We start from the raw sequence: 25,032 nt of genomic DNA, 5'->3' as shown, positions 1-25,032 counted from the left end.
TTTTTTTTCTAAACGGCTGGAGCAACAAAATCGAAATAGTGGTAACTAATTAGCAACAAATTAGCAACAAATTCCTGCATTACGTTTGATCAAATAAGTTTAAGTTTCGTTATGGTCCATGCTAGCTTGATATCATGATAGCAGTGACCGGTTTTTTTTTCTAAACGGCTGGAGCAACAAAATCGAAATAGTGGTAACTAATTAGCAACAAATTAGCAACAAATTCTAAAATGTATTTGGTTTAATTCTGCTAAGTTACTACTGCTACCTTGACAGAGCTCCAAGATAAACGAATGAACTAAATGCTGAGATTGTCACGGCGCGTCGCGTTTTGTCGCTATCCTAAGCCAGCTCTAAATCGAATACTTCGCACTATACGAATCATTTGGAGAGAGGAATCCATTGGCTAAAAGAACTCTTGATCTATTTTTGGTTTTTGTTTACTAATGAAAAGTTTGTAACAAAGGTGGTGTTGCTAAGACTTGACACGAGCTTCCTCTGTACTCACTTTTTCACACATCTTAGGTTTTCAGGAGATATGTCCTAGCGTCATGCTTTGGTTTATGTATTTGCGTGCACTTTTGTACAGCAGTCCTTGTTTTTAACTATATTAAAATAAAGTAGGTCATCTAACGCTAGAGTGATCTTCACGGTACGTAAACACTCATGGTATCAGAAGAAACCAGTGTCCGCTGTCGGCTCACGGGATAGGAATAAGGATTACGGAGGGAGATGATGTTTGCCTAGATAGTGTTTAGATGGCGGTATTTTAACATAAAATAATTTTAGCTCGCAGCTCCGCCATGTTAAAGTCCATTCCCGAACTTGAAGAAATATCTATGATACGATATGCTTATCTTGGGTAAATTGTAGCTTCTTGTGGTATGTAACGATGTGCATTATTTTAATTGATATTCTCATAACTTACGAGTAGGATACGTATATTATTATTGTTCTTTTGGCCATGATTTCGTTTTTCTTATATGTCGGCTGAGGTTGACTGTTCTCGAAGCCAAACTATATAAGAATATACAAAACAATTATCCTAATTAAGGTAATAATGATGCTTCGTTAAAATAATGTATACCATAGTTACAAAAGATATCTACGCATACACTGTATGCGTACCTAAGGGTTATAGTCGATACATTTCAAAAATATTGTACATTATAATTGAACGAAAAACCATCAATCAAGTGTAAACATCAGCTATTGTGTATTTACTAGGTTTGTATCAATCTTATCTGTTGTCCCATATCTAGCTTTACGCTTGACCCAGTCCTGAGTTACTCGTATATTATTGATACCTTCGAACATTAACAATACTCACACTAACTGAAAATATGCACCATTATATTGGATTTCACTATCCATTATTTCATTACTATACATTTTGATAATTTTCTTTATCATAATTACATAAATAATTTTATTATTGGGATTGGTTTAAGCGTGTGCGAAAATAACACTTATTAAAGTGAAAAGCAAGAAGTAAAACAACTGTGATAACGAGGCATATCATTAAGCGTGCGTGGAGGGTAGCAAGCAGGACATGGTAGGGCGCGCAACGCATGTGGCCCGGCAGACGGGTGCCGACGCATCTGGTGACGAGGGGGGCGCGGCGGGGGCTAAAATTAGTACCGGAGCGCCACGTGCGCCACCGACGAGCATCAGTCCGCGCTCAACCACCACGCAGAACACCCGTCTGTAGTGTACACCCATCCGCACTCTCGTACACTCGGCGCAGCACTCGCGTGGCGACCAAGCGATCATACAAGCAGACCGCATCCGCGGCAGTGACAGTGTCAGTAGAGTGGAACGGTGGTCGGCGCGACGGAGGCTGTGCAAGGCATGTTGATGGCGGGCGCTCTGCCGGCCGAGCCCGAGGGGCTGCTGGCACTCAGCGCTCTGCCCGGGCAGAAGGACACGACGTGGACGAAGCTCTTCGTCGGTGGCCTTCCCTACCACACCACCGACAAGAGCTTGAGGGAACACTTCGCTGTGTATGGAGACATAGAAGAGGCCGTCGTCATCACCGACAGACAGACCAGCAAGAGCAGGGGATATGGCTTTGTAAGTTCCTTTGATCAAACACATTAACGTTGTTTTCATGAAAACGCCGCGCCGTGTAAAATTGACACGTAAACCTTTTATGCTCGTGCGCAGCTGAGTCGTGTCGAGTCTGAAACAGCCGTGCATATCTATCGCACGTTTTGTGCGTTATCGGGGCCTTACTGCTTGCTACCTATACTTCACACAACAACGGTGGCCGACACGCCGACTTATAAACGAATTTACATCAAACACGGAAGTTGTGACTTATGATAGTTTTGCACAGGTGCAATCGTCTCACTCAAGCATGCATGCGATGTTCACGGCATGATTATAGTTGCGTTCAATCTCAGGATTTTACTTTAATTCTAAAGCTACTTGTTAGACTCATGTTGTGTTAATTAAATGTTTTTAATTATAAACGAAATGTCTGATTACAAAGCAGTTACAAAATGTTATACCGCTGTTAATATTTTCGCCGGTGCGATGCGGCGCGGCGCGGCGGCTGTAAATTGTTTCACGTAAACAATACATTGTTCAGCAACATTTTCGTTTGTTTTTAATAGAAGCCAATAATCAATATCGGAAGCGCATTTACCGATATAACTTGTGTTTTAATGTAATAATATAGTCGTAAGTTTTTTGTCCGGCTGCTTGGGGCTGGTGAGAAATGAATCACAACCCCATTTTGAATTTGTGTTGGGGTGCAATAGACCCTGAGGGAGAAAACTCGTTCTGTGCACCCCTGTGTGATATGCGTAGTACGAAGGTTGGCGCGCAATTTAGATGGCGACGCTTTTCCTCGCTAATTCATAAATTGCAAAATTGACTCTTTTACTTATTATTGCTCAACAATAATTATTGGCAATGGGTTTCATAACAAGTTGCCGAAAATTGTATGATAAGAATCGTTATTTTGATTCTTAATTTTTATTATTAATTTTGTTATCAGGCAGGCAGTTTATTTAACTGATATGCCTGTATCCTCTAATTCTCGATTTCTGTAATTTGTTAAGTACTTCTTATATATAGGCTAGCTAATTGTCCGTCTTGAGTATTATTACTATGCTGTCTAGTTCCAAGATTTTCCCTTTAATTTAGTAAATAACAGACAAATCACAGGCACTACTTGTTCCATAAAGGATGAAGAATTTTTAAATTTCAATCTAAATAAAATTCAGGCTGGTATCCTTAATACTTTAAGTATTTTGTAGCAAAGCTATAAATTATGAGAATTATTTTTTATGTTAATAAGTAGATATTAAGATAGATAAATTAAATGAGGTACTTTCAATCCTGATCCTAATTTCAATTTGTTTTACTGTCATTCTATAATTCTTACTTGTTAATAATTGATGTGATGTGTGATTTACCTATAAACAGAATGGTGATAATATGATTTTTGGGAAACTGGCATTGTATTAAGAACAATTTCTTTATGAAGGTTTGTTGCCAATATGAGTTGCATATGCGTGTTTTTCGACTTTCTATGACTCAACTCTACTTAGTCACCTATTCCCTGCGGTATGGTCACCAACTCACCATCATTAGTTTATATATTCGCAAAACGAGGAAACAAAACTATAGAAGACAGTAAATTGAATTTAAAAGACAATGTTTTTTGTTCATTAATTACTCCTTACATTCTATTTTGTATTACCAAATTGAGTAGCGTGATTTGGATGAATAAAAGCTTTTTTTGTAGACTTGGCTTGTTTACGGCCTTTTTTAATAAATGATCCTAATATTATTTTTTATCCCATCCTAAAAATAAATCAATAAAAATAAGTCATTTGTAAATATGCCAAAATAATCTTTGTTCTGATTGGTTCATTTTCCAGATGGATCGAAAAAAAAGATTGGGTATGTTTACTGAAAACGGCCGTTATTGTAGTAGAAAACATTTAAATAAATGTCAGAAGGAAGAAAATGATGGCTAATAAGTGTACAACTTGTATTTTAAACCAAAATTTCTTAAATAAAATCTAATTAACACTTATAGGACAGGACATAATTGCAGTCTTTAACTATTTTTTTATACTGCCTTAGCTAGCTTGATAGATTAAAAGAAAAAAATATAAAATTTATATCAGGTTTAGATTCTTAATCCAGTATAGTAACAACAACCAGTAACGTGCCGAGGGTTCAACAAAAGACCGTCATACGATACATAATGCAAGATGTGAAACGCTCAAGGCGATCTCAAAGGGACAACGTTTACTCTAAGTGCATTGTAGTTTAACAATTACATCCTACTTGTCTACCAGCTTGGTTATGAGAATACTTTGAGAACAATTGCAAGTTTATGTTCTATATCAGTCATTCATTTCGTGAGACTGCCTTGTAACAATTTTAATTTGACCGGATTTTAATTTGGTTTAATAATTTGCAGGGAAAATTATGAATCCTCTTGTTATGTTCATGAGGTTAAATCTGTTTATATATATATAAGAAAATACTTTAGCTAGAGGAAGACAGCGTAACGTGGATTATAATTAATAGTTTTTATTAGGTACTTAGTAATAAATTTTCATTTAGGAGAATCTTTATTAACAGATATTGATGGTATAGTATTTTTCAAACAGCAACGTCAAAGTTGTATATTGACTAGCATAAAGAATTAGCATTAAAAATAGCAGTCCACCTTCACTTTAAAAACTCACATCATATTTGGAATCTTCGTCAGGGAAGACTTAGGTCCTCCAATTGACCCGGCATCAGACCTATTGTCATTCGTATGGGTTCGGCCGAAGGTCGATAGAATTGTAATACGGTATGCCGCTCTTATCAAAATGATGATTTAAGTAACTCGTATGTAGACGTGATTTCAAAATTTAACTATTGACTTATTATAATAGACTTGGAACAAGGAATCTTTATCGAGCGGGTATTAAAAATTTTCTTCAGAAGGTGGCAGGTCAAGATTAAATAAGAAGCGATTGAATTTACGTTTTGGTTTTTTGAGTAATAATTACAAAGAAGTTACATATAAGATATTTTGGTATACATATGGTTAAGACTTAAGTGACCCTATCACATGAATATTTAAGCATGGTGAATCATGTTTGTAGTATTTGTGCTTCTATGAAAATGTTGTGAAACGTCCATTCCTATTAATAGCACAGTACTTGCTGCTTTTCAAATATCAAAGCTATAATAGATACCTAATAAAATAAAGGCTAAACTGAGCATCCTTAGTGGCTTGGAAATCAGAGTACGTTGTAAAACTGCTCGTAAGACACAATTGCAATTATTTACTAGCAGATACGATGTTAACAAACCACTCACTCGTTTCGTTATTGAGTAAAATAAAAAAACACAGAACACTTATTTAATACTTATTTCGTTGTCACTTAAAGCAACTTGACAGTAATTACTCGAATATTCTGAAACAGACTTTAAGTCAATTAAATACGTGTCGATAATTAATTGTGCTGCGATCGTGTTTATTGAGGCGGAGCGAGAGAGGACTCGGTACAATTGGGCGTATCTGAGGCCCGCCTCTCTACGGCTCTACGACGTAGACAGCTCTACAATAAATACTGTCTCTACCTTTTATAGAAAATTTCTCGCGTATAGCGTCAGTGGTGAGATAAAAACATTAAGATCTTTCGTCAGTCGGGCAAAATTGAGAATTTGTGTTTCAGCTTGTAATTTATATTAGTTTAAAACGCAAATTAGTACCCCGCCACTGGAGTGACATGATATAATTCACACATCATTAATTCTTCGCTCGTCACCGATGTCATAAAATATATGATGTCCGTAGGAATATATCATATTTTATATTAAAATATTAAGACTTTGTGATTTAAAATTGAGTTTGACTGTCTGTCCGATAGTCATATAATCGAATATATATTGTAAATAACAATTTATAAATATATTTATTTAAATAAAATCAAGTGATGGCTATTTGCTATATTGATTACTTTAATGGAAACATTTTGCTGCGACAATTTTCTTATGAGTGTTAAACGTTGCTGTGATATCAACCTCAATGGTATAGTGTTATCAAGTTAATTTTTAAGGTTATAGGTTAGGGAACTCGGACTGAGTCTAACTTAATTTGTGCAAATAAGGTATATAACCCATATCCTTATTCGATCCAAAGGGAACCATTAGACGTTTCATCTCGTACTGTAATGGATGATCAGTCGGTCTTCTCTTGAAGATCCAAAATTAAGGATTTTTCGTTTTTGTAGATGCGCATTTTTTATGTTTATAACTTTTGAAATGTTTGATAGACACTTATGTATACTGTATAATTAGTAGCATCGAATTGCCTATGGGAGTGTAAAAGAACAAATAGTGGCAACTAGCTGGAGCCTTGTTGCTAGCATTCGTTATCGCGCGCCGCACCTAACTTCAATTTGTACGCCATAAACAATTCGAGCCGCGATATAAACTCGATTGCAGTGTGTTGAACCGATTGAAATGTTTAATTACGTTCCATTTTTCATTGGTTAAATGAAAATTTACATACAATAAGAAAAACTTCGCGTTCGAACATTGAAATGTACAATTTAATTAAAATGAAAACCATAACTGTTCAATCAATTTTTTTTTTATTTGTAATTTTTTTTTTTTACTTTGACTGCCGATATATGTATTTGAATAAAAAGGTCCGTTTGAAATTCATTTATTCAAATACTGCAGATAAAAACGTGGAAATATATTTAAAGTATAAATGTAAATCTGTTGAATTTTCAATTAGATGTTTAAAACCCTCGCTATCTGGAGGTCATCTGACATTTTGCTTTAGTTTTGTCGGTTCGATTGGGTCTTTTTAAAATTCAAGCTAGTTTATGTAGATCTGCATTGTGGTGTTAATTTAAAGGATATGTAGGCACGTAGAAGGTTCTACATGGCTGGTCGTATTGATAGTAGACGCGGCGAGGTGGCGACCCGCAACTCACGCATGCATTACAATAGGTAATGCTGATTCTACGTCATCCTCTGACATACTATTTCGTATTTAAATCGATACAATACAAAATTACACAATGAACAAAAGTCTAGTCCACGGGAAACATTTATAAATAATTACAACTCATATTATGTACAAATTTCAAAATAAGATCTCATTAATTGTATTTAAATTAGAATGAACTATAATTGGAAAAATTTAAACATAATATCAATGAGCTTAAACGAATTCCAAAGGTGTTTGTTATACTGAACATTAAAATTAAGTTTAGTTGTTATTTGTTTCATTAATTTACTATAGATAATGTTAGACTCTTGGTTTATACTGAGCAGAAAAATTGAATAGTTTGCCGGAACTGAAGATTGGTCCCGAAATTTTTAATGCCTGTTTGTCAAATTCTGATAAATGTTATTCGTTACATAAATGTATAACTATACAAAAGATACACTCTAAACGAAGCTCCCAAATGGTTTAGTCCCAATATTAATAAAATGAGCATTTAACGCAACGCAACCTTAGCTGCTTCATTCTATAAAATTGTCAAATAAAAATTTGAAACTTCACAGATCCTAAGTATGTAATCTCTTTACGTATTTATGTAAATAATTATTCGCTTACTGTATACAAATAATGTATTTTTATTTGTAGGTGATAATGGGTGACCGAGCGGCGGCAGAGAGAGCGTGTAAGGATCCTAACCCCATCATTGACGGGAGAAAAGCAAACGTAAACCTCGCGATATTAGGAGCTAAACCCCGAGGGAACCTGGCTCCAGGTGAGTAACTTCCAAGCATATTGACGTCACAAATGATATACATCTTAATCATAAATGCTACTGTTCAATATCTTAACTAATCAGTGAAATCACTGATGTGTAACATATCTAATTTAAGAGAGTGTGACGAAAAATTTATTACATTTATCACTTAATTATCATTGATTGAATTTTTGTCACAAAAGGCACCAAGTGTCTTAAATTTCCTTACAATTCAATCTAAAATTTCACTTTTTACAAATATAATGCAGATTATTCACCTAAAAGAGATGTCACTGCTCGGCGGTTATCAGAATTATGTATAGCAAAATTTGCTGCTTTGACCGAATGATTTGTCAAGTTAAACAAGTATTAAATTATTGTCAATATCAAATTTAAAATTCAATTATTATTAAATTATATTAGGTAATAGCAAATATTACAAAAACGAAAACACTTTTCTGAAATCAGCAATAAAATTGGTTAAGAAATTGGGCAACAATTCATATTTCATTTCAGATATTGTAAAGTGCGCGTAGTGGGGATAGCGCGCTAACTCTTTCTTTCACGAACATCATAATGCCTGATGACGTTATTAGATATCATTGCTTCTTTTATTCGTTATTTGAAATTTAGCCCATCGTTCGAATTTCAAATACATATAATATCTTGTTGATTTTATACCGGATTTTGTTCGTGCTCTTCGTGTTAAATTTTAAATTACGTACATTTTTGATATCTCTTAAAAAGAATAAAATAACCTATGCTATGTGTAAGTTGTGCAAATAACTACGGAATGTAGTTTCGTTTCTAAATAAACACCAAAAAATATCAGACAGCCAGTAACATGACTCAGCAAACCAGCAAAGCGTTATGGCAAAATAATATAACTATTGTCATTCAAAACGCCATTGTTATGTTTGTCAAATAATTGTTACATATTCGTCAATGACTGAGCCGGGGCAAATACTTGAATGCGTGTAACGGATGGCGGTGTTAATCACTATCTTCTTTATTTGCATAATGCGGGGTTACCACATTCTCAAAAGCGTCTCGGGCCCGCTTATCGCTCAGCTGTTTACTCATGGAGCATTTTTTGTCCAACACATGATTCTTTTTTGTGTGCCTCGAAGACGATGGCGTGTCGTCAGGGGGCAAAAAATGTTCGCTGCGCGTGTGATACTCCTTGGGGGCATTGTGTGCTACTTGTTACATATTGTGTGTTCAACACTTAATTATATTGTTTATGTAACACGTGAACATCGAATTAACACCGTTTAGAAATGTCTTTAGTTTCAAATGAAGTTTGAAATATAGCCGGTATAAACTTATTTTTTCTTAGTAACATCATTTTTTGTACCTTGGAGTTGTTATTTAACATAAAGTATAACAAAACGTGTGTAATAAAATAACATAAAAAAAATTATAAAATACAAATTTGTAATGAAGTATGAATAAATAACGAGCAACCTAATTTTTATTATAGGCAATTAAGCGCATATTAATAATATTTATTTTGCATGTCATTTAGAAGTCTCTGTGCTAAGACATTGTTTCTATGTTAAGGCATTTAAGAAACGTTTTAAAAGATATTTTTTTAAGTGTTTCGTAATTGTAGCAATGACGAAATGAGTAGGTATATTATAAATATTCCAATTGAATAAATAAAATCGATGAAAGTCGTCGACGATATCCAATGTTAAATTCCATATTTTTTTAAATTTATTATTTTAGATAGGTTTTGGAAACACATCGTATCTCTTATTACGAAAATTACTCAGATGAAGGAGCATGTTTAGCCAGTTAAATTTTTATATGGAGAAGGAGTGCAGTAAGTTATTATTTTTATACATATATAATATGTATTAGAAATACTTACATTTAATTAAAATTAAAAGCTACACACACTACCATGCGTTTGATACACATGCATAATCTTTGGCTTATGATTACTTACTCTGTGGTCAAACTGAAAAATGATTAATATCACTTATTTGTCTTTAATGGCCTTGAATGACTAGTCTTACTGAATGTTAAATATCTATATATTAATACATGAAGTTGTATTCCCTTTTAATTATATTGCGAGTACGAATGAGTGTGAAATTTGGCATAAAGTTCAAATAGAGAAGTGCGCAAAAATAAAATTTATGCATAATGCATGTTACAGATATATTAAATTCGACGGTCGAATTCCCATCGCTGGACAAACTGGTACAATTATTAACGCAACAACAAAACTATTCGTGTTTAAAACTTCATTTGACGACTACCGTTACCTGCTGTATATGTAACCTATTAACGATAATATCATAGGAATAATCGTATTAATTGTAATAAGTGGGCCGCACATATTTATATCGCTTGATAGGGAGAGATAGGCCCGCGACACTCGATAGCAAGTGGCCGCCGATAATTTCATTTATTACTTTATCTGTCGATGCGATTTATGCGGAAATTTTATGAAGTACGTATCTACATTCCTATCATTTTATTTTTATAATTAATACTGACGATTAAGTTACATGAACAATGGTTTAAAACTCAGCGCGGCTGTTATCTGATAATTATACTGATTATGTAAATTGCATAATGCATAGCGTCATTTAATAAAAAAAAAAAATAGTGTTTTAAGTAGTTTTGTTTAAAATTAAACGAACGCATTTTAGTACCATATAACAATAATATATTAAACATTCAGAGGGAAAGATAACCTATGTTTTTTTATTTAGCATGAAATAATATCCTAATAAGTCTTAGATAAGTTTGTTTATTCCTCATTTTAGAATTGAAAATGGGTGCCTACCTCATATAGTAGTTTTATTTCTTTACACCCAGTATAATAATATGAAAGTTCCAAGAATGTATGCTTACTTCTCAGTGTGTATAATGTTAAAAAAGGTAATTAATCTTAGCAAGATTATGTCAGATTGGCTGTTGCTGCGAGTTAAGGTAGTTTTAATTAATTGCGTAGAAAACCAATCTATATTATTTAAGTATCCTATTTTACTAGTTCTTATATACTTACTAGTTCATAAATGAACAAAATTGTGACGATGATTGGATTTTTCGAGAAGAAAACGTCGATACCATTGGTCATATTTTTCAGCTACATACGGATGGAGCCACGTGCTAAACAGTAAACAATATCCAATGTAGTGGAATATACAAAACCAAAATAAAGATTTTTTAATTATAATCGGCCAGCATAGTTTTTGCAACCGAAATGACTTTTATAAATTCCGTTTGCCGATGTCGATTATGATTTGTAGCCTTACGTGTATTAATATTAGTCACTTCGTACAGGTTACAATAAATTTCGTACAACGTAAAACTTCTAACTACGCACATCGACGAACTGCGGAATTACTTTAGCTCAAAAACTTAAACGTAGTTGTATGCATTCCCAGGGAAGTACAATGTTAATTATAAAATTAGTTTTCTATTAGTAGTAGGACCTTGTCAAAATATGATTTAAATTGACTCAACTTTGTTATATTTTGTTACAAAGTTATGTGCATTTTAACACTCGTAACGCGTATTGCGTGCAAAATTGTGTACGATTTACAAACACCATGAAAGCAAAAGAGTGATAATTATTTCAAAAGGTATAAGAAATAGGGTGACAATAATTTTAATGAGTATTTACTTTAAAGGAAAAAGAAATACATAATAATTGTTAATAGAGACAAGTTCTCAAATAGCGTTACATAGTTTATTGTCTATACGTTATCTATAAAGATTTTTACCGTTATTTTTATCCGCTTGGATACCACCGTACACAAGGTGTTAAAGCCCGCCATAGTGGCCCACGTACCTTTGTCGCGTTCCGGGATCAGCTTGTGTATGTTCTAACAGGCCGGCAAAATTGTGCCGACCATCTCTCGCTAGTCGACATTCTATTGGAGCCCACTCCATTTACCATTAGGTGCAGTAGGGTCGTGCACGTATTAAAAAAAAAATAAAAAAGTAAAACACTCATACTTTATTTTTGACATTTACATTTGTTATTGTTTAAATGGTACGCAAACCCTCAAATCAACAACTAAAGTAACACAAAACAATATGCTGTAATCAATACCTTGCATTTTGATTTTGTTATTTAATTGTCAGATTTTGAATTTCGAACACATGTCTGTCCAAGTAAAATTCCCTGGAGTTGAGTGTACCATAAAACACGGTGAACGGTGGTCGCGCCTCCCCGCCGGAAGTTGCTAAACGCTCGGAAACGGAAGTGCTCGGTGTACGAGGCTCGCTAATTGATTACACCCTACCGTGACACGCACCGAGACAACCCTTACGAGCTGACAGATTGAAATGTATCACTTTAAATCTGTGCGAGATGTTCTCAATTTTGTTAGATATCTTTTCATATGTCCAAATCATTTTATGATAACGTAATTGTGGCTAGTTTTTGGATTTTTTATGCATTCCGACTTAATTAGCTTACAGAAATATAAAAAAAATCCTCATCAACCAGATTAATCGCGGTAGTGTAGGAAAAATAATAGATGCTTTTACCGCCAATAACTGGCATCTGCAGACAACTTCATGCACTTAAACAAGCATGACGTCGCATAAAACATTAACGTCGGACATAATCAACGATTCTTTGATAACATCCGTGTAACATCTAATTTAATGCAATGGTAGGGACATTACAGTCCTGACTACCATTGTAAAGCATGATAAACGCATTTTACAATTGTGGCGACCTTGCGGCATTATTGAATATAACATATACATCAAGGCTGTTACGAAATGGTCATAGAATGATGGATGCAAGTAGTCATATAAAGATAAACGAAAATGTGTTTTATAGAACAATTTTATGTGTAGTTCATAACAACAAAATATTTCACTTAGTTTTAGAGTCTTATCTGAACAAAAATAATTCAACACTACTACTGGCTAATGTGTCGCTAATGCTAGTTTAGTACCTTGTGTCGGTATTTTAAAAAAATATACGGTATGTTATGTTACGTCAAATGTATTTTGCTTACCCTTATATATTTTTGTTCGGGTTTTCACTCGTTAGGATACTAACATCGGCCGAGGAAATACCTAGGTAATACCTATTTCAAACTTATTATTAGTTTTATTTGGCAATTCAAAAATGCAATGCAGCCAGATATCAAATTTTATTTTACGGGTTTTAGTTTTATGTAACATACGTACTATATCTCTTGATTACGTATGGTACCAGATATATTGGTACCTAATTTGAAGACTGGCAAATTACAACAACCGTGTTACATCACGTTATCACAAACGGTTTTTTTTATTATATTAAGTATAGGTTTAGAAGAATATATTATGATCACGTTATTAAAGATAATTTGTCGGTCTTAATATCCTCGAATAACTGAATGCGCTAATAGCTGCTAAGAGAATTCATACGAATTTATGTGTGTAAAGTATTAAGGTCTTGATTTACAGAGCAATTTTCTTTTATTTATTGTTCTACGTGCATTCGTCAATAACAGTCAGCTGATCTCTCAATTGGGTTCACGTATGAGAAAGCCGGCGAGATAATGGGATTGCATTGGCGAACGTACGAGCTTGTACGGGCCGTACTATAGGCTGTATTGTTCATGTGCCTGGTGTGTCGGGTGGAGGGTGCGGGGCGCGGGCCGCAGGGTGCACAATGGGTGCGGGAGCGCATGACGAGCACCTGGCCGAGGTATACTGGCCTCGCCATATGTCACACTTGCACTCGGTGATCATTACGTATCGCTGCCAACCCTATGTGGTTTTGTTACTTTGAATTACGCAATGCGTTGCAAAGAGGGTCGGTTGTAACGTTTTTTTAGACTTGGGAAATCTTTAGGCGTAGTAAACTACGTGGGTATGTTAACGGGAATATCCGTAAATAGAGGTATGAATCACTCCGGTGAAATTAATTTTAAATATGAATGAGAATTAAACTGATTTAACCTATTCTAATGAAATAAGTTGGTTAATTATGTATCTGATTAGGTACCATGTTCTTGATTCTATGTCTACAATTATTAAGAAAAAGAGTAGGGAAGTAAATTTGAACATTAACAGTTGGTTAATTAATATTTTTGTCATCGTAAATGTGCCTAATAAATAACCTCCCACCGCTGCGCGCCGCGCTGTGGTCTACTTTGCTTGCGTTCCATGCGTGATAGGTGACGTCGCTTCGCGTGGGGTGATGTCAATTACGTTTCATTTCACGAAGAATAACACAGTGTTTATTGGCTTTTATGTCAGTGTATTATTTATTTAATCTTTTGTTCAATTTATGTGCATTTGCAGTCAATATCCTTACGACCTGTGCGCGTCCCGGGCGTGTTATTGTATAATAAAAAGAACATAAACGCCATCGTTTATATTTTTAACATATTTGGAATGTTGAATCGTATTATAGTATTAGCCCAGAATTGATTTGCAAACATTTTGTGGAAAAGTAATTAGTTCAGTATTTAAAGTATTGAAGAATCATTGAAGGATTTGTAGATTATAGAAAAACAATAGATTTATTATTCAAGTTAGCAATTTATGTAAGCTTACTTTGGAAGCCTTGAGTGGTTTACTCGATACTGTTTTAACTATTTATGTTAAAAGTGTTTTCTATTTTCATTCAACATAAGGACTAGGCACAGTCTTATATAATATATATTCCATTTGGCTCTCTGCTTTCACGGAGAAGACACGCAGTTTTCAATCTTTCGAAGTTTAAACATGGATTTAGAGCAAAATCAAAGCAAGAAGGCGTTGTATCTGCTCACTGGGCAGTAATTCTGTGTTCCGTGTTTTGCGAGCGCGTATGGGTTTATGGCTGCGGTGCATTGTTTGTTTACCGGACCCTTCTGCAACGTCTGTGCCATACCAAAATATTCTGCAATGCCGTTCCATTTACATTTAGCTTTATGTGGCCTGCCATAAACAAACTGAACTTTGATTGCTTTATTCAAACTTCCTATTTAGGTTTTATAAGCAGTGATAGTATACATATTGAAATGCACAACTCATCTATAAGTCCTAGATTCGTTGTTAACAGCGGCGTATTATATCGTTAAATAACTTAGGACATTTTCTGTAAGTTCTAATTTGTACCGTTCAATTTCGACCAATACGAAATTTACCGGTATGTATTTGAATATAAAAGAGTTTTTTCATAGTAGTGCATTTTAATTAACATATAACCAGAATTATTAAGTGAGTATATAATAATAACAGAACATGTACAACAATGAAATTTTGATGATTGGCATTGAGCGACCCAGAATGACCATCTGAATAAATATAATATGTTACCATTTTGCGACACAATTCGTTGGTAAATAAAACCAGTTAGCCTTATAAAATTAATATCGTTCCCAAGAGAAACTTTTCAAATAACCTCAATAGAGTTGGACGTTTAATCTGTTTAGCATATCCAGGTTTTGTGTTGAGCGCTAGTCCATTCAAAAATGACCGTTGGGACTTGTTTTGGGGACCGTTTTGTCCATTATTAGTGCAGCATTCGGTTCTTTACCGTTATTCCGAGGGTTGCGATTTGCTTTTCAAAAGAGACGCGTGCATTCGTTGTCGGTTTAACGACAAAATTCCTTTGTAAGTACAATCCGAAACAATTACAACCAGTTCATGTTCTTTGTTATTTATCAGATGTATTATTTGTATTTTTTTATATATCAACGGTTGAAAGGCTAATTGACTCAAGTAACATTTTTATTTCGAAAAAATTTAACTATTTTAAAAAAACATAAACAAGTGCTGATTTTAAACATGTACAAAACTTAGTGTCGCTAAAAATGTCGCTTAAATCAATTCTTTCAACCGTTGATATAGCTTTTTATATTTGGATTATTAACAATTGTCACATTGAAACGTTTACAAAAAGAATTAATTTATCAATTATTTTTATCAATTTAATTATTATGGCGAAATAACTTGTGATTTATTTTGTTTTTATCATAAATAATCCTGTATTATATTATGATTCACTGATGGGAATGATCAAACCATCTAATGCCATTCAGGAAAAGTAGACGTAAGTCTATTTTTTCTGAATTGTACAAAAGACCTTTGAAAAAATATCTCCAGTCCAAATCGCTCTATGTAAGAATATTTTATTCACAGCAGCCTTAAATCATGGACCTCAGAATTACATATTGATAGATACATTCTATATGCAGGATAAGTCGGTGTCTACGTGAATAATATTTTTTTTTATGGAAATCGATTCAGCTCGTTTGATGGAAGCATAACTGCGTGTCTGTCTTCGGCGCCCGCGCATCGCAGCTCGGGCCAAAATAAATAAGCAAGTCGATCGAGTAGTATTGAAGGGAATCCATTCGTTTTCTGTCTATCGCTTCGATATAACTACTATAATATACTTAGATTCATAAATATGTTTGGTTACATATAAATAGTTTACCATTTTATTGCATACTAGTGGTTTACTCGTTGCATTCTAAAAGTAGATAGCTGTGTTTGCTCACACGATTTGATTTCATGTTTTATTTAAGTCAAAACTCAGCAAATGCCGAACAAGTTTTTGTTTATCGTCATAAATGCACTAACCGACGTACGAAAATTATGTAGCCCAGTTTCTAAATACGTCGCGGTTGTACAGGCAGCGGCGGACGATTTCAGCGGGCCTGCACTCGATTATGAAAACATTGTTAAAGTTTTATTATATAGGCGTGTTGATGAAGGCCGAACGGTCCACTTGTCCAAACAGCGACATATTATGAATTATTGAGTACACCGAACGCCGCAGTAATCGATTCACACCTGTCTATTAACGGACCAAACGAAAACACCCGACTTTCCAATTTAGTTTAATTCGTATGTTGTGGCTACATTCTTAAAGTTACTTAGGTATTTTTATTATTATAAGTATTTATTGTTTACTACTTGAGTACAGCCCTGGAAATATCCTGAGGTCATTATGTCGAAACCTTCTTTACAATAGTAGAATAATCTCTGAACTTCGACCTTATTAATAAAATGAATAATTGATATGGATATAGTCGTTTAGATCTGTTGTAATACTGGATGAAACTTAATTTAAAGATTTTATCAAGTTATAAACAAGAATTCAGGGCATGTGTTTAATAGCCGAAGTTTTGCGGTGACCCGCTAAGCATGGTAGTCATCATTGATTAATGGGCTGGCCGGTCGTGTGCGCTGTTTGCAAGGGGTAGCCCCAGTGTTTGGCATCGCGGCCGGATCGCGTGCGCCGCTCTGCGCCCTTCGCCGGTGCATTACTTATGCATGTTCACGGGGCCCCCGCCGCGGCCAGTACGCCCCTGCGCCTATTTTTATTTCAAGTATGGGATTTAGGCGATGAATGCACTGATGAGTCTGCACGCTTCGCTGACTAGCGATCGATACGTAATGCACCCATTTGTGCTTCGGGCTTCGGCGGGCCCCGCGGCCATGTTGCATCCGACGATATTGTTGTAAATATAGTTTAAAATATACCTACTCGTGGTTATGGTCGGCTTCTAGCTTTACTTGGTCCAGTAATTGCTTTGCGTGGATTGATAAACGGTCTTAATGCAACATCAAAGGCATTGCTGTCTGAAAGTTTTTGTAAGTTTGCGTAACGTGAGCGCACCTACTCTATATAATGTTTAACTTTTTTTTATTTAACATTGAAATCTTAACGTTGCGACCAATCGATAAAACCGAGCTTTATTTATAATTGTATGAAGCGAAGCCATAATAGTCTCAGCGAGTCGCGTGGCCCGCGTGATGTCGTAGCTCTATCAACTTTTAACAATCGTATATTTTTATTTTATTATCGCTACGGAAATTTGTAATTACAGCGGACGCGTCGTATATACGTCTCACGTTGATGTGATTCCGAGCGTAAACTGTTATACAATAAAAAAGCGCGATCACTAGTGACGTGTCGCCTACATCCTACACTTTATATTCAATATGTGGAAAATCAAAAGGAAACCTAGATTTAACGTTCTATTTAGAGGATGCGGAGAGATAAATTAATCTACGACGTCGCCACACTAATAACCTCGAAGTTGTTGAACGCGGTCCAAGTAAATAATGTAGTATCTTCCGCGTCACGCGGACGTGTGGCATCTGGTACAAAAATCTCAACCGAGTTCGTGCCGCGGCGACAGGATGAAGCCTGCGGCGTTTAATTAACATGATATTTATAAAAAAACGTAACCGCTCCTAGACAATACAAGGCTGTGACTGGTGTTAACACAGGAACACTCGAGTGTAGTAGTTCCGCTCCCATTGTCGCATCTGTAACACGATCCCTAGCCGCGACTTCCTCATGAAGCCCTTCGTTCGATAATCCTACTGTCTACGTTGCCTACACATTTGTCACGTTTAAATACTATTTAATTATGGTGGACGAACATTTGTTTACGATTTGACAACACGTTGATAAAATATAAAAACGTGATGATCACCCACAGAAGATGGAGGAGTAGTGCTTTCTTCGTGTCTTAATTATTATTTATGTAGAACAGCTGGCGTGCAGAGGTTGGTCGAGCTGCGAGCGAGGCTGACTCCGTCCGGCGAACGACGCGGTTATTTATAAAACAGAGTTGCGTCTCGTTTTGTCTTCGGCGCGCTCTTTATTTTGTCTAAATATACGCAGTTTTGGGAACGACGTCGCGGCCGCTTCTGCCGCGACATCGGCTCTGGCACCACGCCAGCTCCTCATCTTTTCTCCCCGACTCGTCTTTTGTTGAAAGCATCACACTGTGTTGGTATTGGCAGCGAAAATTTCAAAAGGTACTTGGAACATTTCGGAGAGTCAAAGTATCTTTATTGGCCAAGGTGTTTAATGCGCTTAAATATTGCCTTGTATATATCCATTCTTGTTGGGTAATGTTTTCATTTTATATTCCGAGGCGTGTTCCGGAAATAAGTCATAAAAACAAAATGCTTTTAAGCTTGAAGTAGTTAATGAGTCAAACATGATTGGTCATATTAAAGTGTTAAGCAAAAAAGTGCTGGCTGAAGGCGGGCACGTGTTTGTCCAAAAATAAGTGTCCGACAACTGACGACGCTTAGAGGGGGATTATTAATCGTGCAGTAAACGGAGCTTAGCGATAAACGTGCCGGTGTCGGATTGATGAGCGGCGAATGCTGCAGACGACACCGGCTAGCGAGATCAAAGAGAAGGCCATTGAACACACGAAATTTGTCATTGTCGCAGACTGGACTCCAGCCTAACCACGCAACTAAACCAGGCCATGAAGCGGGATCTATTCTCGCACCCGTAATGTCGGACGACCTTATTTACACAAATGTCTGCGTGTTTACAAAAACACTGAAGTTTTGATATTTAGACCCGCTTGCGCATTCACACAAGTCAGAAACCGTAAAGAAAACTATAACATTTGTAGATGCCTCAATTGTTTGAAGTTTGACAAGTTTATGTACTTTGTGATGAATCGCGCGCCGTGCACTGGAGGTAATGGCATTGAAAATACGTCTGGAAGCTATACAATAATGCGCTCTTTCTGTCCCGCTCGCCACGCTTGCGTCTAAAATCGTATTTCCGTGGAATCCTTACAAGCGACGTTAAGCACTTACTGTCGGCTTTGCAGTTCGTCGACCCGGGCTCCAGAAATGTCCTGAAAAAAAACGGCAAAGGCATTCAAAACAAAAGCTTCGTAAAATCGTAATACCTACGTACACTTGTAATATTTTTAGCCAAGGATTCATGATATATTTTTTTGATAAACTTTAGAACTGGTTCTTTTTGTCGCTTTACATTATTAAACTTTCAAATTGACATAAAGAATATCTTTTAAGGTATTAATCGATGTGTGCTAGATCATTTGTAGGTCGTATACACAAATAACAAAAGCATTGACTACAGGCCGTGCGACAGCGAACACAAAGAGTAAAAATTCAATGAATCAAGATAAGGTTTATGGTGGACAGTGGATCGACCTCGGCCGCCAAATGGCATGGCATCGATCGTATGCGGTGGCACATCACGCGCACTCACATATCACGCTAGCTGCCCCTCACTTCAGGGATTCTTTCTGAATTTTTAACTGACATTTAATGCATAACGACTAACGAGGAATTCTTAGAGGGTCTTGCGGCTTCTTTACATAACAAAACGTTTACCATGCAAATGCGTCAATTTGAAGGTTTAGTTTTTGTACATTTATATTAATCAATTTCCAAGCTTCGAGAATCAGACAGTAGGTATTTATGACTTTCAATATTCATATAAGGTCGTGTAACATGGCAAGCGGACCGCGACACCATCCGGGGCCAAAGCGGATGCGACCACTATAATCACCGGTGAAATTTCACCATGTACAATAGCAAATCGTGTTTTTAAGCCTAGCACGAGGTCATGTCGTTTTGATCGTTACCTATTAATCATAGATTTACGATGAAAACGCTCCGTTATAATGATTGCGCATTTCCTAAATGCGACATGTTATTTGCTTTTCGAAACAGTCGCCCATGTATGTCGTAAAAACGACCGATGTCCGACCTGAAGTACTCGTAGGTGTAACATCGGCTAACCTTAGATGTGCCAATCAAGGTAAATGATAGAGCAGTATTATAATAATTGGACGTCGGTGCCAACAACTGAAACCCATTTATAGCGGTGTTTGTCGTCTTCTTGTCAAGAGGCATGTCCCTGGATGCCGATGCCCGGGCGGGCGCGAGCGACCGAAATAGACGCTGCCCCTGCCTCGCGCGACTTAACAATGCAATAAAAAGAAATTAACAGTGACGTTGCTTGCTCTAAGTTGACTCGTGTGTCATTTGGAAGTGGTCCAATCTACCCGTGATATATTTTAGTTTGACTCCACTCAAGCCACTTCCGTTAAGTCGGAATAAAAATAACGGCTTTAGAAACACGTATGATGAAAGAGTAATAGTTTTTCTTTTTTGACGGATTTAAATGTCCTCTTTTCGCTGTCGCCTCATTTCCAACGTGGCTTGCGTTTATTGTAAAAATATTTTTCGTTTGTTCCAGGATTTGGCTTGGCAGCGGCGGCGGCAGCGGGCGTCCGCGCTGGCTATCCGACCGTGTTACCGGCACATTACGGGTGAGTGCCAGTCTGATTCCGTCTTAACACATCTGTATCATGTTTCAATGTTGAATGGCTCAACACTTCGATATTTGCCAGCACTAGTGGCGCCGCATGCCGCGCTGTATACATCTCACGAGACAAAAATCAGATTCAACTATGTTCTGGCGATGTTGCAGGTTTATGCCCTACGGTATATTGACTAAGCTAAATAAAAAATTTGGCATTTGAAACTTTCAGCTAGGCGTGTAATCTGACTTAAAATTTCGCTCTTGATTAAGTATAACTGTTTACTCCAAAGATAAAGGTGCTACAGGCGAAGACAAAAAAATCTATTAATATCAGCAATTGTTTGTATAAGAATATAGGCATGGTGCATAAGACGACGACAAAAGCTGATAAAACACAAGAATTTATTATGAAGATTTGTATAAATACACTAGAGCAGGTATAGACTAAACTATCGTTACTGGAACGGAGGATCATAAATGGTAGTAAGTAATAACGTATCGTGATTAGGCAGTAGTGTATCAGTGTTTGGCTAAATGTTGCTGAGCTGACTTTTGTCTCGGTAGATGAGGCGAGCGGCGTCCCTGGACGGCTAGCGGCGCGGCGGCCGGCGGACCACACCTAGACTAAATTATCAAACATTTTCACATAGGTATCTATGGCAAGAGTGAGCGTGAGAGTGGATTTTTTCGTTTTGGGTGTGAATTAGTCGATTGGGTTTTTTGATGTTTACGTTTTACAAAGCTATAGCGGAGCATGGGCGGCGCCCGCGCCCGGCCCGGCTGCTTCGCCTGCGAGCGCCGCCCACCGCCGGCACACTATACGCATCGTTCTCCACACTCTATGTTTTCTTTAATTTTATGTTTTATGCCGTGTTCGTGTAAGATTGTTGTTGATTTGAATTGAGTTTTGTTGGTGGTGGATTTCGTTTAATACACTTACTAAGGGGTGCATCGGCGCGGGCCGCCAGCGCCTCTCGAGGGTGCGCTGTGTGTGAGTAGGTGTGCGCGCACTCTCGACTCGGCGCAGTCGCCGCGGCCGCCACCGCCGCCACCGCCGTGCTGTCTACCAGCCAAGGTCCTTGTCTACTCGGCACGAACACGCGCCACACGGACCTTAATGTCCGTGTAAAGCTAATTACCAGCGTAGCGATCGATGCTCGTTTGGAGCGAGCGCGCCACCAGCCGTGCCTGCTCAACCACCACAATCGCTTATATTATTCACCGGCACTCCGGTACTAATGGAAAAATAATCAAATGAAAGCTTCATTCGATTAATCGCTCTTTGTTTTTGTTTCCAATCAAATAAACTTCACAGGCGCAATTTGATTAGAAGCTCGATCGACGCGCCTATTCATAGAAGCTCTTACGCACGGTACTACAAACAATAAAACTAAAATAAAATAAGATGTTTTCAATGTTATAAGATATTTTATTCTTACCTACATCTGTTACCGGGACATACCGGCTCAATATTGAAATACATAGTTATTGACATCTACATACTTTTACATAATTTGCTTTTTCTGTGATTGAATAGACTAAAATTGTTCGATATTTTATTGCATGACATATTCGTAACCTTACTGCTCTTTTCAAATAAGTGGATCAGTTACATCTAACATGACGGCAATGTTATATGTATGTTAGCTACATACGTATTTAATTAAATATTATGGAAGTGATTGTTGTGTTGTACCTTAGTAGATGTAAGCTCAGCTTGTTTGATTTATCTGCCAGTATTTAATGCTGTTTATGTTTATTTACTATCATTTACCGATAATGAATGGTCTCTTATATTTCCTTCTACTCTATCGTCTATTAGGTAGATACCTCACTCAATAAATATTATCCATCGCGCCTATTTAGTAAGTGCTCTGTATCATTCCGCAGTTGTTAGAAATATAAATATTTTATCTAGTTAGCGTATGTATCTGCGAGATTAGGATGAGTAGGTATTGCAGTTGCGAATAATATGTTGAGACCACAGGTGGGCGTGCTGTTCGGGCGGAGTTTAAAGGCGGGCGGGAATTACGCATGCGTATTACTCTCCGTATCGTTATTTCGCGTTAATTCAATTACAAACGCGACCGCACTGCTCTCTGTCTAATGTTATAGTGTTAGACAAAAACAAAAGACGATGCATTCGACGCTGAGTTCGGCGGATAAGTAGCTCGGATGCAGAGGACCCTACAGAAACGCTGACGCGGCGTTGGGCGCCCGGCCCCGGCCCCGGCCGCGGCTCTCAGAGCATCTTCACTACCTTTATGGGGGAATCAAGCACGGTCGACATTTTTCATTTTTTAATGATTCTCTTCGTTTGAAATTGAAAATAGATGTATTAGCTTTTTGTTGTTTATTTACCTTTTATATTTAGTGTAGGTGTAAAAATCTTTGGATTTATTTCATATTGCCCAACAGAATAGCTGTAGTTAGGTAAATGTCAATTATAATCATTAGATTTTTTATTTTTAAAATAGCTATAGTATGCCCATATCTTAATTTCACATCGGGAAAATTATTTTACGATAAGCGCACATACATAAATACAAAATGATCCGGATATTTCGGTCGTAGCGGAGTCGGCTTATTATTTTTATTTCCCAGCAATGACGCACGGCGGCGGTTCCTCTTCGGCGACACACGCTCATATAAATTACTTACATATTATTATTTTATAACTTTTACTCGTTTATCGATGTTTACTAACATAACAAGACTAGATTTGCTCGTGCCTGTCAAGGCTGCAAAGGGGCTAGGTATTTTAGAGTGTGATGACGTTTTGATGCGTATTAATTTTTTTTGAGTTTTGATGACCTTTCACGGAACCGCGAGGCTGTTCACAATGATCCCTTGATGGGTTCTATCAACATTCCTATCAATAGTTTATAACAAAAATAAATTAATCTTGATATGAATGTCGATCGTTCGTAGTGTCACTAGGACCTTATTAATTTTGAGACAAAACATTTTTTATAGTACTTTCGGCTTAAATCTTTCTCGAGATGCCTTCTCGTGAAAGGTCATGTTGGGTGCGCTGACATCAAGCGTTTATAACGTTGGGTGTCTTAACTCATATAAGTGTAGAAACTGCAATGTTTTGGTGGTGTTTGCAGATTATCCCCGGGATATGTGTACGGTACACCGAGTTACATGGGCGCCATGAGCGGAGTCGGAGCCGGCGTGGGCGCCGGCGCAGGAGGCTTGGTGCAGCTGCCGCAACTGCAGCACGCGGCGGCCGTGGCTGCGGCGAACCATTTGTATGAGTACCAAGCGGCGGCCGCGCAAGGAGCTGCCGCTTATCAACAACAGTACGCTGCGGCAGGATTCGATCCGTACGCAACCGCTGCAGGTATGTGTGACTTTGTAGTAATACTTGTTCACTTTTTATGTCTGCATTTAGGTTTTTATACAATTGAATACACTTTCATTTTCATTCGATAGTAAGAACTAAGGAGCCGGTTTTACTAGTTTAATAATAACGATACAAAGCACCTATATAGTGTCAATTAAATATAATACAATATAATATTCAACATAACTCTTGCATGCCCGTAAAAATATAACTAAGTAAGTATAGAAGTAAAAGAAAACACTTGTACAAATACAGCAAATTCATACAATTATAAAATGTTCATGCAGGTACATAGATTGCTTCGCATTTCGCTTTCCTTTTGTTCTACATTTCTCTCATGATACATGAAAATAATAAATATCTCTGTTCCAACAATAAAGTTGGTACAAAACGATGTGCGCTTATTCAGGCTCGTTCTAGGTGTTTGATGACACATTTACGAATTCTGGCACTTGTATCAATAATCTTTAAAAATTCCCCACTAAAAAAAATACTTTGTGCTTACTAACAGTACGCGTTCTCATTTCAGCTGCAGCGGCGGCCGCATCGAGCGCTGGTTACGTCTCGCCGTACTATGCGCTGCCTGGAGGCGGAGTGCAGGGCCCGATACTTCCACCGCTCCCTTACCCGCCTCCTCTCCAAGAAGCAAGGATGCAGTAGGCTAATCATGAGTACGATCTTCGTAGCTATGTCCACAACTACGCGTTCATATGAACTACTTCTGCTGTGCGTTCCACAGTTGCGTCCAAAGATATAAAACTGAATTTAAGACGTTTCATAAGCAATTGTAATAGTATTTAAATTTGGATGGAACATAGCCACGAATTAGTGTAAGGACATGTGGTATTTGAAATATGGGTTAATGAAGAGAAAAACGCGTTCGGCGTATATTATAATTTTTATAA

At 36.9% G+C, this 25,032-nt stretch overlaps 1 protein-coding gene across 1 annotated transcript; it reads left to right on the top strand.

The window, feature by feature from the left end:
• Window positions 1-1,595: 1,595 nt before the first annotated feature.
• LOC115441675 (RNA-binding protein 24-B) lies at window positions 1,596-24,877 on the top strand. The gene is made up of 5 exons (XM_030166547.2): window positions 1,596-2,073; window positions 7,631-7,757; window positions 20,710-20,782; window positions 23,889-24,124; window positions 24,657-24,877. The coding sequence occupies exons 1-5, from the start codon at window positions 1,852-1,854 to the stop codon at window positions 24,785-24,787; spliced, it is 789 nt and encodes a 262-aa protein (XP_030022407.1). The 5' UTR covers window positions 1,596-1,851; the 3' UTR covers window positions 24,788-24,877.
• The last annotated feature ends 155 nt before the right edge of the window (window positions 24,878-25,032 follow it).

The sequence above is a fragment of the Manduca sexta genome, chromosome 25 (assembly GCF_014839805.1).
Source record: "Manduca sexta isolate Smith_Timp_Sample1 chromosome 25, JHU_Msex_v1.0, whole genome shotgun sequence".
Lineage (NCBI taxonomy): Eukaryota > Metazoa > Arthropoda > Insecta > Lepidoptera > Sphingidae > Manduca > Manduca sexta.
This window is presented reverse-complemented; position numbering and strand designations above follow the sequence as displayed.